At 41.6% G+C, this 12,949-nt stretch overlaps 1 protein-coding gene across 4 annotated transcripts in view; it reads left to right on the top strand.

Annotated features, from left to right (window-relative positions):
- Positions 1–12,949, top strand: part of cfap99 (cilia and flagella associated protein 99) — a 138,424-nt gene that overhangs the window by 106,282 nt on the left and 19,193 nt on the right. For all 4 annotated transcript variants that reach the window (XM_048594488.1, XM_048594480.1, XM_048594475.1 and 1 more), the window contains 2 exons: positions 3,168–3,251; positions 9,978–10,066. In XM_048594488.1, the coding sequence (XP_048450445.1) occupies positions 3,168–3,251; positions 9,978–10,066 (173 nt within the window). The remainder of the gene's footprint in view (positions 1–3,167; positions 3,252–9,977; positions 10,067–12,949) is intronic.

Here is a 12,949-nt window from a genome sequence, read left to right as displayed (position 1 = left end):
GTGAAATCAAAGTGTCAAGTCAAAATCCAGATTTTGTAATCTTATATACAAAGAATTCAGTGTCTGTGTGCCAACTGAAACACTTTGTAGTTTACTGAAGGTTAAGTGAGAGGATGCACTCATAGCCAAATCCAAGAATACATAAGGTGCAATTGGAGAGGAACAGCAAGGTTTCCAACTATTTCAGCTTGAGTTATAGTCATACTCATACAGCACGGAAACAAACCCTTCGGTCCAGCTCATCCATGCTGACCAATTTTCCAAATCTAAACTTGTCCCATTTTCCTGCGTTTGGCCCATATCCCTGTAAACCTTTCCTATTCATGTACCTGTCCAAATATCTTTTAAATGTTGTAACTGTACCTGCATCTACCACTTCCGCTGGCAGTTCATTCCACATACAAATGACCCTCTGTGTGAAAAATTTGCCCCTCAGGTCTCTTCTAAATCTTTATCCTCTCACCTTACAATTACGCCCTCCAATTTTGAACTCCCCAACTCTGAGGAAAAGACCTTTTCTATTCACCTTATCTATGCCTGTCATGATTTTATAAACCTCAAAAGGTCAGCCCTCAATCTCCTATGCTCCACTGAAAAAGTCCCAGCCTATCCAGCCTCTTCCTTATAACTCAAACCTTCCAGTCCTGGCAACATCCTGGTAAATATTTTCTGAACCCTCTCCAATTTATTAATATCCTTCATATAGCAGGGTGACCAGAACTGTACACAGTACTGCAAAAGTCGCCTCACCAATGTCCTGTACAACCTCTACATGATGTCCCAACTCCTATACTCAAAGGTGTGAGCAATGAAGGCAAGTGTACTAAATACCTTCTTAACCACCCTGTCTACCTGTGATGCAACTTCACAGAATTATGTACCTGAACCCCGAGGACTGTCTGTTTGACAACGCTACCCAGGCCCTACCATGAACTGTATAAGTCCTATCCTCATTCATTTTACCAAAATGCAACACCTCACATTTATCCAAATTGTAATCCATCTTCCACTCCTCAGCCCATTGCCTCAATTGATCAAGATACCTTTGTAATGTTAGATATCATTCTTCACTGTCAACGAGACCACCAATTTTGGTGTCATCCACAAACTTAGTTACCGTGCCTCCTCAATTCTCACCCAAATTTTTTGTATAAATAACAAACAACAGTGGATCCAGCGCTGCTCCCTGTGGAACACCGCTGGTCACAGGCCTCCAGTTTGAAAAACAACCCTCCATCACCACCCTCTGTCTCCTACCATCAAGCAAACTTTGTATCTAATTGGCAAGCTCTCCCTGAATCCCATGTGATCTAACTGAATCAGTCCACTATGCAGAACCTTGCCAAAGGCTGTACTAAAGTGCATGTAGACAACATCTACTGCTACTCTAGGTGAGAAAGAACAATCTACATGTGCAGAAGTAGATTTAGGGACACTGTAGTTGTCAACTGTTGACTTATTGATTGGAAGTCCTTTCACTTCAGTGGGCTATCAGAAATTACTGAAACTTTACACTTATCTCTTCTGTGTAATTTAGTCTCTTATGATTTTAATGTTTAGTTTCAAGGTTGCTGAGCTTTTCAATTCATGTTCAATGTCATCTTAAATCTCACGCTGTAATCATATATTCGGACCAGACCTAGCCCAGCCACCTGTTTCTTGGGGGAAGGAAAATAAATGGAAATCATGAACTACATTTTGACACACTACAATGTTCATTTTCACTGGAGTCATAGCTAACACAAAAGGAAGATGATTGTGCTGTTAGAGCTCAGTCAGGACATATTTATAGGAATTCCTCAGGAGAGTGTCCTAGGCCCAACCATCTTCAGCTGTTCATCAATGACCTTTCTTCCAACATAAAGTCAGAAGTGGGGGTGTTCACTAATGATTCACAATGTTCAGCACCATTCCTCAGGTACTGAAGTAGTCTGTGTCCATTTGCAGGAAAACCTGCACAATATCTGGGTTTGAGCTGATGAGTGACAAGTAACATTAATGCTACACAAATGCCAGGCAATGATCACTCCCAACAAGAGAGAGTCTGACAGTCATCCCATGACATTCAATCGCATTACCATCACTGAATTCTGCCACTATCAGCAGCCTGGGACTTACCATTGACCAGAAACTGAAGTGGACTCACCATGTAAATACTGTATGTACAAGAGCAAGTCAGAAGGTAGGAATACTACAGCAAGTAACTCACCTCTTGACACCCCACATCCTGTCCATCATCTACAAAGCACAGGTCAGTAGTGTGATGGATTACTCTCCACTTGCCTGGATGAGTGCAGCTCCAACAACACTTTCACAGCTTAACATTAAAGAGGATCAAGTATCCCACTTGATTGGCACCCCATCCACCAGCTGAAACATTCACTCCCCTCAAAATCGATGTGCAGCAGCAGCAGTGTCTAGCATCTGCTATCTCTCCATACAGGATGCCATACCTGCTGAGTTTCTCCAGCAATTTCAGTTTTTGTTTCAGATCTCCAGCATTTGCAGTTTTTTTTTGTTACTTTAACTTTCAAGTTCCTCTCTAAGTCACTCTACATCCTGGTTTGGAAGCTTATCACCATTCCTTCACTGTCACTGGGTCAAAATCTTGGAAATCCATCATAGCATGTTGAGTTGGACTGTTAATGATGAAGGGCTCAAAATTCCCAAACTGCTGTTCAATTTCACTCACATTTTAGTCTTGTCACCTTTATCTGCTTTATGTTGACAATTCCACAGGTCACAACCAAATCGTGGAGCTGTGGACACCTTTTTTATACTCCACTGATGTGTGTACAAAGAGTTCCATATTTTACAACTGAGTGGCCATTAAAAGCTGCATGAGGTGCACATAGTTCCATGTAACCTCCAAAATAAACATTTTAAATTTCAGCAGTGATTCATTGTTAACTTACAAGCTAAGTATTCCCTATTTATAGACCTGCTCTAAACCATGTCTTTTGCACACTCGACCTCCTAATTATACGTTGTATAAGATAGAATCTAACAAACTGCAAAAGTGGTCCTTCTGAAAGCTGCTCCAACCACCTACACAAGTGAATTAGAGTCGAGCGCTGTGCTGATGTACAAAGATTTGCAAAATTATTTTTCTTAGTTATGTTCTGTTGCTATAGTTACCCAACTATCTTTCTTTGCAACCCTGACAGCGAGTTTTGTCTGAAATTGAGAAAGAGGAAGAGGCCAAGATGAAATATACAATTCCAAAACCACGACCCACCCCTGCACAGATGGTAAGTCTTGGTGAGTTATTTTTAAAAAATGGCAGTATCTCTGCTAAACCAACTAAGAGCTATCAAACCATTTAGCTCAGTGTTGATATCACAAACAGTAACCTCTAGGCTACAATGTTTCAGTAGACTCTGAACTGGACTCTTTAGAGGAATTTTCAGACAAATGACAATAAGAAATATTTTGTGTTAGTTATTACATTTGAAAAACAGGTCTTTAAGACAACATTGTCTTCAGTTTTCTCAATGGAAGAAAGGAGAAGCCTGCCAGAGTTTCTCTGACTAACAGATATCCATTAATTCCTGTGAGAAGGAAAGGAAGTGGTAACAGCTTCGTTGTGTTGGTCAACACAGTCAAATAGCTCTCGAATAATCTATGTCAGACTTGAAGAGAGTGGCCATTGTTGGAGCTGAACCCTAGGGTATATCACTGTAAGTTGGAGTTGAAGTTTTTAAAAAATGGAGGGGACTGTAGGAGATTAATTTTTTGAATGTTTGATGTCGCCTGGAGAATTAATGTCACTTTTGGATTGGCCCAGTTGTGAAAAGTCCTTCTAAGTGTCATTTCTGAAAAGCTAAACACTAATTTGAAGATTTACCTTCATATTCTGCAATATCGAAAACAGCTTCTTGGAACTTACTCTATTAAATGCTTTTGTTATTTTAATAATCACAATTGAATTACCTCAATTCTTTAATCAACCTCCTTGGAAATGTTATGACATACCTCTGGATGATACTTGAACCCAGATTTTCTGGCTCAGAGGTAGGAACACCACAGCTGCACCTAAAGACTCTCACTTCAATCTTTACAAATGTAAGCGAATACAAGCCAAATTGATGTAAGCTGTCATCATAATTTAATTCTTTAAATCATGGTATTCTTCAGATGAATCTCTACTGTTTTCCTTCCAAACCAGTATATCTTTCCTGAGGTGCACTGCTCTGAACTGAATCTGGCTAAGGTTCTGCACACTAAAGCATTACTTCCTCCCATTATTTCAGTTTTCCAGTATGCGTGTGTGTGTTTTTGCTTTGCGTCTCTACCTGTTCTTCTTCACAATTTCACCTTCTCACTAAAAACAATTTTCAAAAAAGAAGTTACCCCTTATTGTGGTGGTCCCTGGTGATGGTGTCTCTCCTTTACAGTCACTCCATTGGCCAAAATGGGCTACCAATGGAGAGTACACACTTCCCTTGGTCTCCAAAGGCAGTCTGATTGGCCCCAGAGCAATAAAAGAATAACACCTCTCTTCCAGGGACAGTCTCTAACAGTGACACTATCGAGGTTACTGTCTCAACATTGGCCACCTCAAGTGGTGGCACTGTCAAGGCTACTGAGTTGCTGGCACTCTGAGTGAGCTGGCTATTCTGGGAGATGTGCCAAGTCCTCAGGTGGACTGTTGTCCCAGCCGTGTCCTGTGTTGCTGCTCCAGAATCCCCTGCTCAAAGATGCCAGTGAGTAAGGTAACAAACTGAATTGATTGCTGAAGAGGCTTGTGATGGATGGATTCATTTCACAATGGACTTGGATCCTATTTAGCTGACAAGACACTTTATAAGCTGTTTGCTCAGTTATCTGTCAACTGCTCAAGTCATTTATTGATTCGTGAGAGAGGCACAGCTTTCTCAAGCATTAAAATGAAGTCACCCATTTTGGGTTCGTGAACAGGGAGCCATGGGAAGATTGGAACTTCGGAATTGGAGTAAGACCTGATCCCACCTTGATAGGCACAAACTTCATTTCTTTCATTGCTCCTTAGGCCTTGGTACAATTACAGAACAAAAATCTATGAATCGCACTGTTGAAAATGCCAATTTGATCAATATCCAGTGGCTGTTGGAGAAGAGAGTTGCAGGTTTCCACAACCCTTTTAGCTCAAAGCAATGGGAGGCAAATGTCACATAGGCACCTGGTTGTCTGGCAGTGCTAAGATGGTCCACCCTCTCATTGGCTTTATGGGTGATTTACTGGTGGTGATGGTTAGTAGTTGGAAAAAACATCACAGTGTTTGATGGTGGAAAAGCCATTCAGTTGTGTGGAAAAGCACTTCCAGATATGGAATAAAAAATGGTCCTGCCCCTCTTCTTCCTCATCCTAAAGAAACAAGTGTGTTTAAAAGATATCTTATTTCTTTCCAGTGAACTATTGCGACTGATTTTAAGAAGTTAACCCCAGCTTCATTGTAGCCTTCAGGGACTCTTCTACCTGTGGCGTGTTGCACACAAACAGAAATGCCTCTTGGAAATATTTATTCTTATTCAGAATTGGGCTGACTGGGACAGTGAGAGCACTGAATCAAAGTGCACACTCAATGAAGTCCTATCTGCCAACAGCTATCAGCAAGAAATAGATACAAACAGGAAAGGAGGGTTAATGGGGGAGGAGTGTTTAACATAGCTGAGCTCATAGGATTCGGAGCAGGTTGAGGGTTAAGTTGGCAATAGGTCTCAGCCAACTCTAACCTGTCAACATCCAGGTTTCGCAGGGATGGGGGTGTGGTTTAATCAATCTGCATATGGGTATGAAATATGTATAAAGAGGCAGTACCTCTAGGCTGGGAGGCATGGGTTCAGGTCCCACCTGCTCCACAGGGTATAATAACATCTCTGAACAGGTTGATTATGAAAATATCGATAGTGGATTAATAAGGGGCTCTTGTGGTAATATCTCTATCTCTGAACCAGGAGGCTAGGGTTCAAGTTCCACCTGTCCTCAGTGTGTGTCTTAATGTATCTAAACAGCTTGATTAAAATTACAATGATGAGAATCGGTTGAGACATTGGGTCAGTAGTTAGGAGATCGAGATCTGTATTGATGCATGGATAAAATGTACTATTGCCAAATTTGCAGGTGACACTAAGATAGGTGGGAAAGTAAGTAACAATAGATAAATAAAAGATTTACAAATAGATATGAATGGATGAGGTGAATGGATCAAAATTAGGCAGATGTAGTTTAATGTGTGTAAGTGTGAGGTTATCCATTTTGATCAAAAGAATAGAAAAACAACTTATTATCTAAATGGAGGAAAACTTCAGAGTGCTTCAGTGCAGTGGGGTTCTGCGTGTTCTTGTGCATGAATTGCAGAAAACTGGTATGCAAATACAGCAGGTAACAAGGCAGGCAAATGGAACTTTGGCATTTATTACATGAAAGTAGAGAAATGTTTCTGCAACTGTACAATGCATTAATGAGACTGCAGCCAGAGTAGTGTATAGAGTTTTAGCCCGCTTACTTAAGGAGGGATAATAGTTGCATTGGAGGACATTCAGAAGAGGTTCATTAGATGATTCCAGAGATAACAGGTTTGTCTTAGGAAGAGAGATTGAGCAGTTTAAGCCTATGCTCTCTACAGTTTAGAAGAATGAGAGGAGATCTAATTGAGGAATATGAGAAGCAAAGGGGATTGAAAAGGTAGACATGAAAAGGATGTTTCCTTCTGTTGGAACCTAGAAGAGAGGTCATAATTTTAGGACAAGGGGTAGCAGATTTAAATCTTCTCTCAAAGAGTCGTGAATCAGTGGAATTCACTACTGCAGAATGTGGTGGATGCTGGGACACTGAGTGAATTTAAGGAGGAGATAGAGATTTTTCATTAGTAATGGTAGAACAGGCAGGAAAATGGAATTAAGACTGTGCTGAGATCAGCTATGATCATATTCAATGGTGGAGCAGGCTCGAGGGGTTGAATGGCCTACTCCTGATCCTTTTGATGTTCAATCATCAAATGGAGCAATAACAGCCCAGGACTGAGAAGAATCAACCTGAAGATATTTTCTAATCAACTTATTCAGAGATGATATTACAACTTTTCATCTATTATGGACCACCAGTAAATCACCCGTATTTTCAATTAATTGATTGACGTGCAAAGCTTGGTTAGGGCGATGCAATATTAGAGGTGAGGGAGAAAAAGGGAGGAGGCTAAATCAAAATTGATTTGGAAGGGGAAATACGGCACTCCACTCCCTGTGGTACCAACCTCTCTCTAAAAGCATTGAGTGTTTTGGGGTCACCATGTGCTCCTTCCCCAAGGTCACACAAGTAGCTGCTGAATAGTGTCAGACAGTTGGCAACTATTACCCCTTCTAGTGCCCACTGCCTGTACTTGTTAATAGTCAAATAGGCCAGGCCCACAACAGACCCACGATTATGTCCTCCAACTTGCCCATACCCATTCGCACTAGATGCACCAAGATCAGGAGCTGAAGTACAACCAAAAGCACAACAAATGATTTTTCAAGTTACTGAAAGCCTAATTAACTAATTAACTTTTTAAAAAGCCCAAAGGGGAGACTGTACCATAAAACAAATTCACAAGGAAACTGTAGTGATTGGAACCAGATAGATCTTATTGACTGAGATCCTTGATTGGGGTTGTTAACCTGGGCCAGTCAGGGAGACAGATATAAACAGGGAGTTTAGAATCTCCTCAGTTCAGGGACTGACTCCAAGCTGGCTGGCCACAGCCAATGTACCGTGCACAAGTAAATAAAGGGTGACTTAGTGACAGGATACCGGCCTCTGTGCAGTTGTTTCAGAAACTAAAGAGTTTAAATCAAAGTACAATTTTGAAGGAAATGATGCATTCCATCCCTACAGCTTCCTCTGGTCCCAGAAGCCTCAAACTTATCACTGGGAGCCACCTGGTCTTTCTACAGAGACACCCAGACACAAACGTAACCACAAAGGAGGGGCAGACATTCGAGTCTAATGACCTCCTCCATAGCGCACTCCCTACAACTATTAATGGCCACCTTAGCCAGACCGACTGTGTCCTCCCCTTTTCCCACCCTCCTCTTCACAAGGTGGCCAACCATGATGGCTTCATTCTTCTGGTAAATAACTGGGATTTAAGTTTTTTTTGAAAGGGTTGCTGGTCTGTGTTGAGATTGTAACTGGAGTCAGCATCAAACCTGTTCAGCTCAGGGTGCTGCTGCGTCGGGAGCTGTTTCACAACCAATCTCTACCATTAAGATTTCTCATTTCCAACCTTCTTGTAGAGGCAGGAAGGCTCCAGCCAGCTGCACTGCATTCTAAAGACCAACAACCTGCCCACAATTAGCCCCCTCCAGCTTGCCTCAGCCTTCCCACACACATAGGTGAAGGAGACAGAAAGATACCATTTGATTAACTATGCTCAATGCTACAGGAAATTCACATTTGTCTACAGTTAAGAAATGAGTGTAACATTTCCTGTAGACTAACTGCAGATTATCTCTCAATAAACCATGAAACCTTGTGACAGCCTTGAATTTGCATGTGTGAATGAACTTAATAGAAGATGATACATGAGGCCTGTTATTGGTCACACTGGAACTTGGCATCTGGGCTGATACTCGATACCCCACATTGCCACTGTGTAAATTAAATCGAAAGCTTGATAAGAATCTTTATGTTAAATAGAGAAATATACATTAGAAATAATAATGGCAGGTATCAAAAATGGTTTTTGAGATGATGGTGTTATCAGTAGCTTGGGAGATAGTTACAAACTGTTCTTATATTACAGAACCAAACCTTGCTGGGCATATAATAGTGTATTGACAATTGAAATACTGTTGATATGCAAATTACCCTGAAAAGATGTGCCACAATTGGAAATTTCCAGGCTTGCTGGTTGATTTACACCACTCCTCTAGTTAGTTGCAATGGCATTATGTCCTTACCGTCCCTGAGAAATTTAAGAATCTGTTGGAGTTGCTCATTACTTTCCAGTTAAATGAACCAAAAGAAGTTGGAATGCAATCTCAAAGAGACAGTAAGAACTGCTGATGCTGGAGTCAGAGATAACACAGTGTGGAGCTGGAGGAGCACAGCAGGCCAGACAGCTTCAGAGGAGCAGGAAAGTTGACATTTCTGGTTGGGACCCTTCTTCAGAAATGGGGGAGGGGGAAGGGAGCTTTGAAATAAATAGAGAGAGGAGGGGTGGGGCTGGGAAAGGTAGGTGGGATGGTGATGGGTAAGTGCAGGTGGCAGTGGTGGGGATTGGTCAGTGAGGTGGGAGAAGCCGATAGGTGGGAGAGAAGATGGACAGGTTGTGTCAGGTCAAGGAGGTGGGGATGAGAGGGAGGGTTGGTCATGGGGTGAGGCTGGGGGTGGATATAAACTGCCAAGTCTTGTTCCAACATATAATTGTTACAGATTTTTATAAAGTTTAATATTGATATTTCTAACTATTTTCTTCCTGTCTCTTTTCTCTTTCTCTTAATCCAATCTTTCTTTCCCTCTCTTTATTTCTCCTCTGTTGCTTGATTACCTATCATCATCCTGCTATATTCAGTCAACCCCTCTGTTATTTCTGTATCTTTCTGAATCCTTATATTGATTCAGGAGGTACTGTACTGGTCACATCATTCACTGAGGTCTAAGATGCCCAGTTGCCTTTGCTGTGCTATTATCAGTCAGCATTTGCAGCAAAGTTAGGTTGTAAAAAAAATTCAAGCTGAAGGATGCAGGAAGAAGTTTATACGATGCCTGCGTAAGCAAAATTTGACCAACACAGGATATTTTTGATCAATTTACTAACTTGCAACTTGTATTTTTTACTTTGTTTTCATGCCCAGATTTGTAGCTAACCCAGACTGCTTTATTTCTTTCATTGAAGGCGATTTTTGTCAGTCAGGAATGTTATTGTAGCCATGATACGCACCTAGTAAGTTTTAGTCACAGTGATGGAGCAAATTGTGAATTGAACGACACATCCTTTTTGTCTCATCAAATAGATGGAAACTCTTCCAATAAAATTGAACACAGCAGCCATCCTGAGAGAGAATGTTCTCTATGAACGGAGAGTGAAGAAAGAAATGGAAAGGTACTGCACCTCCACTGTGTCTTTAGTTTGTTTTTGTCATTTGTTCACAGGGGGTGGGCATCACTGGCAAGGTCAGTATTTACTACCTGTCCTTAATTGGCCCTGAACCAAATAGCTTGGCCGAATGCAGTTTCCATTCCAAAAGTTCATTGGTGAACCAGGTAAGCTCTTATGACATAGAAACATCGAAACTAGGAGCAGGACTAGGCTTTGGATCCAGCTCTGCCATTCAAAATAGTCATAGCTTCAGGTGTGGTGTGACATTGCAGTCCCGGGATCTGATTGGCCAGGCAGCCTGCAGGGTCACCACTTAACTGGCAGAATGGTATTGGATCTGGTGCAATTTCTTGCTGGTAGGGGCAGGAGGTCTGACATTCTTGATGATGCCCACTCCCCAGACATTGATGAAAAAAATGGAATATCCCAGCCTACGTCATTAAAAAAAACTTTGGAACAATTTACGTAATTTGCAAGATCTTATATGGAGAACAGACTGTTTAGCTATCAAAGACCGGGATAGAGTTGTTGGAGACAAGAGGCCGTGTGATTAAACCTCTCAGAAATATGCTCAATCAAAATTTTCAACCCTCATCATTGGATTGCAGTTCGGAGTGGAAATGCAGGGTTTTTTTTTCTGCCTCTGAAACTAAGACAGCCAAGGACAAGTTACTTGGCTGGAAAATCAGCAAACTCAGCACCGAACCTGGGACCTTCCCAGTTTGTATGGCACAGTTCCAACTAGAGAGGTTTAAAAGTTGCTATCAAAAATGATGACACTGTCCAACTAAATCTCAGTCAGTTTGAAATTATGACACTGAGTCATAAATAGAACACAGGGATAACTTTAATTTCCAACCTGTGGTAGAAACAGGGTAGAAGCGGCTCCAGCTCACCTTCTACCTGTTTAAGCTGACTCTCAAGCTGCTGCATTTGGATACAGTCCTGACAGGGTAGCTGGAGGTGGGAGGTTAGGAATATGTCCAAACACAGCTGGAAGCTCTGTTATGCACTGAGGAGGCTGGATTGCTGCAGTTTGTTAAAGATTCCATTATATTATTATATCATGTGACTATCCAGTTGTGGAAAGATAGAATTGATGGATCTTACTGTTTTCCCATCTGGCTTTTCCAACGTTCCTAACCAATCACTTGTTAAATTCAAACCGAAAGAACTGCGGATGCTGTAAATCAAGAACAAAAACAGAAATTGGTGGAAAAGCTCAGCCGGTCTGGCAGCATCTGTGGAGAGAAAACAGAGACAACATTTTGAGCTCAGTGCCCTTATTAAAAGAAATCCTGTCAGGGAGAGGAGCAGAACTTCTTCAAAGTGGGCTTACCTGGAAGAGATGTGGCATTGAGTTAAGAAGGGTTTATGGATCCGAAATGTTAACTCTGATTTCTCGCCACAGATGCTGCCAAACCTGCTGAGATTCCTTTCTGTTTTGCTTGCAAAGAACAGTTCAGTTACTATTGTCGCTGCACAGATTTGCTTCCAAAATTTGTTCCAAGACAACATAGGTGAAAAAAAGGATGGGGGCCCAAAGGGAGCTAGGAAGAAAGTTAAGAAATTGGAACTGAAAGGTAGTGATCTCAGGGTTATTACCAGTGCCACATCAGAGGAGAAATGACAGAATATACTGGATAAATATGTGGCTGCAGAGATGGTGTTGGGAGAGGGTTTCAGATTCCTGGGGCATTGGGACCGGTTCTAGGGGAGGTGGGACCTGTACAAATTGGACAGGTTACACTTGGCAGAAATGGGACTGATGTCCTAGGGGGAGTTTTTGCTAGAGCGGTTGCGGAGGGTTTAAACTAATATGCCAGGGGAATGGGAACCTACGTTAAGAATCAGAGAATAAGGCAGCAAGGACAAAAACAAAAGCTAGAAAAGGGAATAAGAAAAGTGATAGGCTGAGAAACCAAGGACAAGATTCAAACAGAGCCAATGAGAAAAATAAGGAGGAGAAAAACAAGGACAAGCTTAAAGGCTTTGTGCCTTAATGCGCAGAGCATCTGCAATGAAGTGGATGAACTAATCATGCAGATAGATGTAAACAGGTACGATATAATTGGGATTACGGAGACATGGCTGCAGGGTGATCAGGATGGGAAGTGAATGTCCCAGGATATTCAGTATTTAGGAAGGACAGGCAAAAAGGAAATGGTGGCAGAGGAAATTAACACAATAGTGAGAAAAGATATTAGCTCTTGCAATGTGGAGTCTGTATGGGTAGAGTTGAGAAATACCAAAGGGCAAAAAACATTAGTAGGTGTCATATATAAACCCCCAAACTGCAATGGTGATGTCGAGAATGACTTTAAACAGGAAATTGGAGATGCATGTGATAGGGGAATATCATTGATCGTGGGTGATTTTAATCTGCACATAGATTGGGCAAGTCATATTAGCCACAGTGCCATAGAAGAGGAATTCCTGGAGTGCTTACGGGATGGTTTTCTTGACCACTATGTGGAGGACCCAACTAGAGAGGAGGCCATCTTAGATTGGGTGCTGTGTAATGAGAAGGGAATCATTGCCAATCTAGCTGTGCGAGACCCCTTGGGGAAGAGCGACCATAACATGATAGAATTTTTTATCAAGTTGGAGAGTGAGGTTGATGATTTGGAGACTCGGGTGTTGAACCTTAATAAAGGAAACTACGAGGATGTGAGGTGTAAGTTGGCCTTGATGGATTGGGGAGAGTTACTTAAAGGGATGACACTGGATAGGCAATGGAAAACATTTAAGGAATGCATGGGGGAACTGCAATAACCGTTTATTCCTGTCTATTGCAAAAGCAAAATGGGTAAGAAGGCCAATCCATGACTTACAAAGGAAATAAGAGATAGTATCTGATCCAAGGAAGAAGCATACTGATGGGCC

This window comes from Rhincodon typus, chromosome 3 (genome assembly GCF_021869965.1).
Source record: "Rhincodon typus isolate 14 chromosome 3, sRhiTyp1.1, whole genome shotgun sequence".
In the NCBI taxonomy this organism is placed as follows: Eukaryota; Metazoa; Chordata; class Chondrichthyes; order Orectolobiformes; family Rhincodontidae; genus Rhincodon; species Rhincodon typus.
The sequence above is the reverse complement of the archived record's forward strand: the minus strand, read 5'-3'. Positions and strand labels throughout refer to the sequence as shown.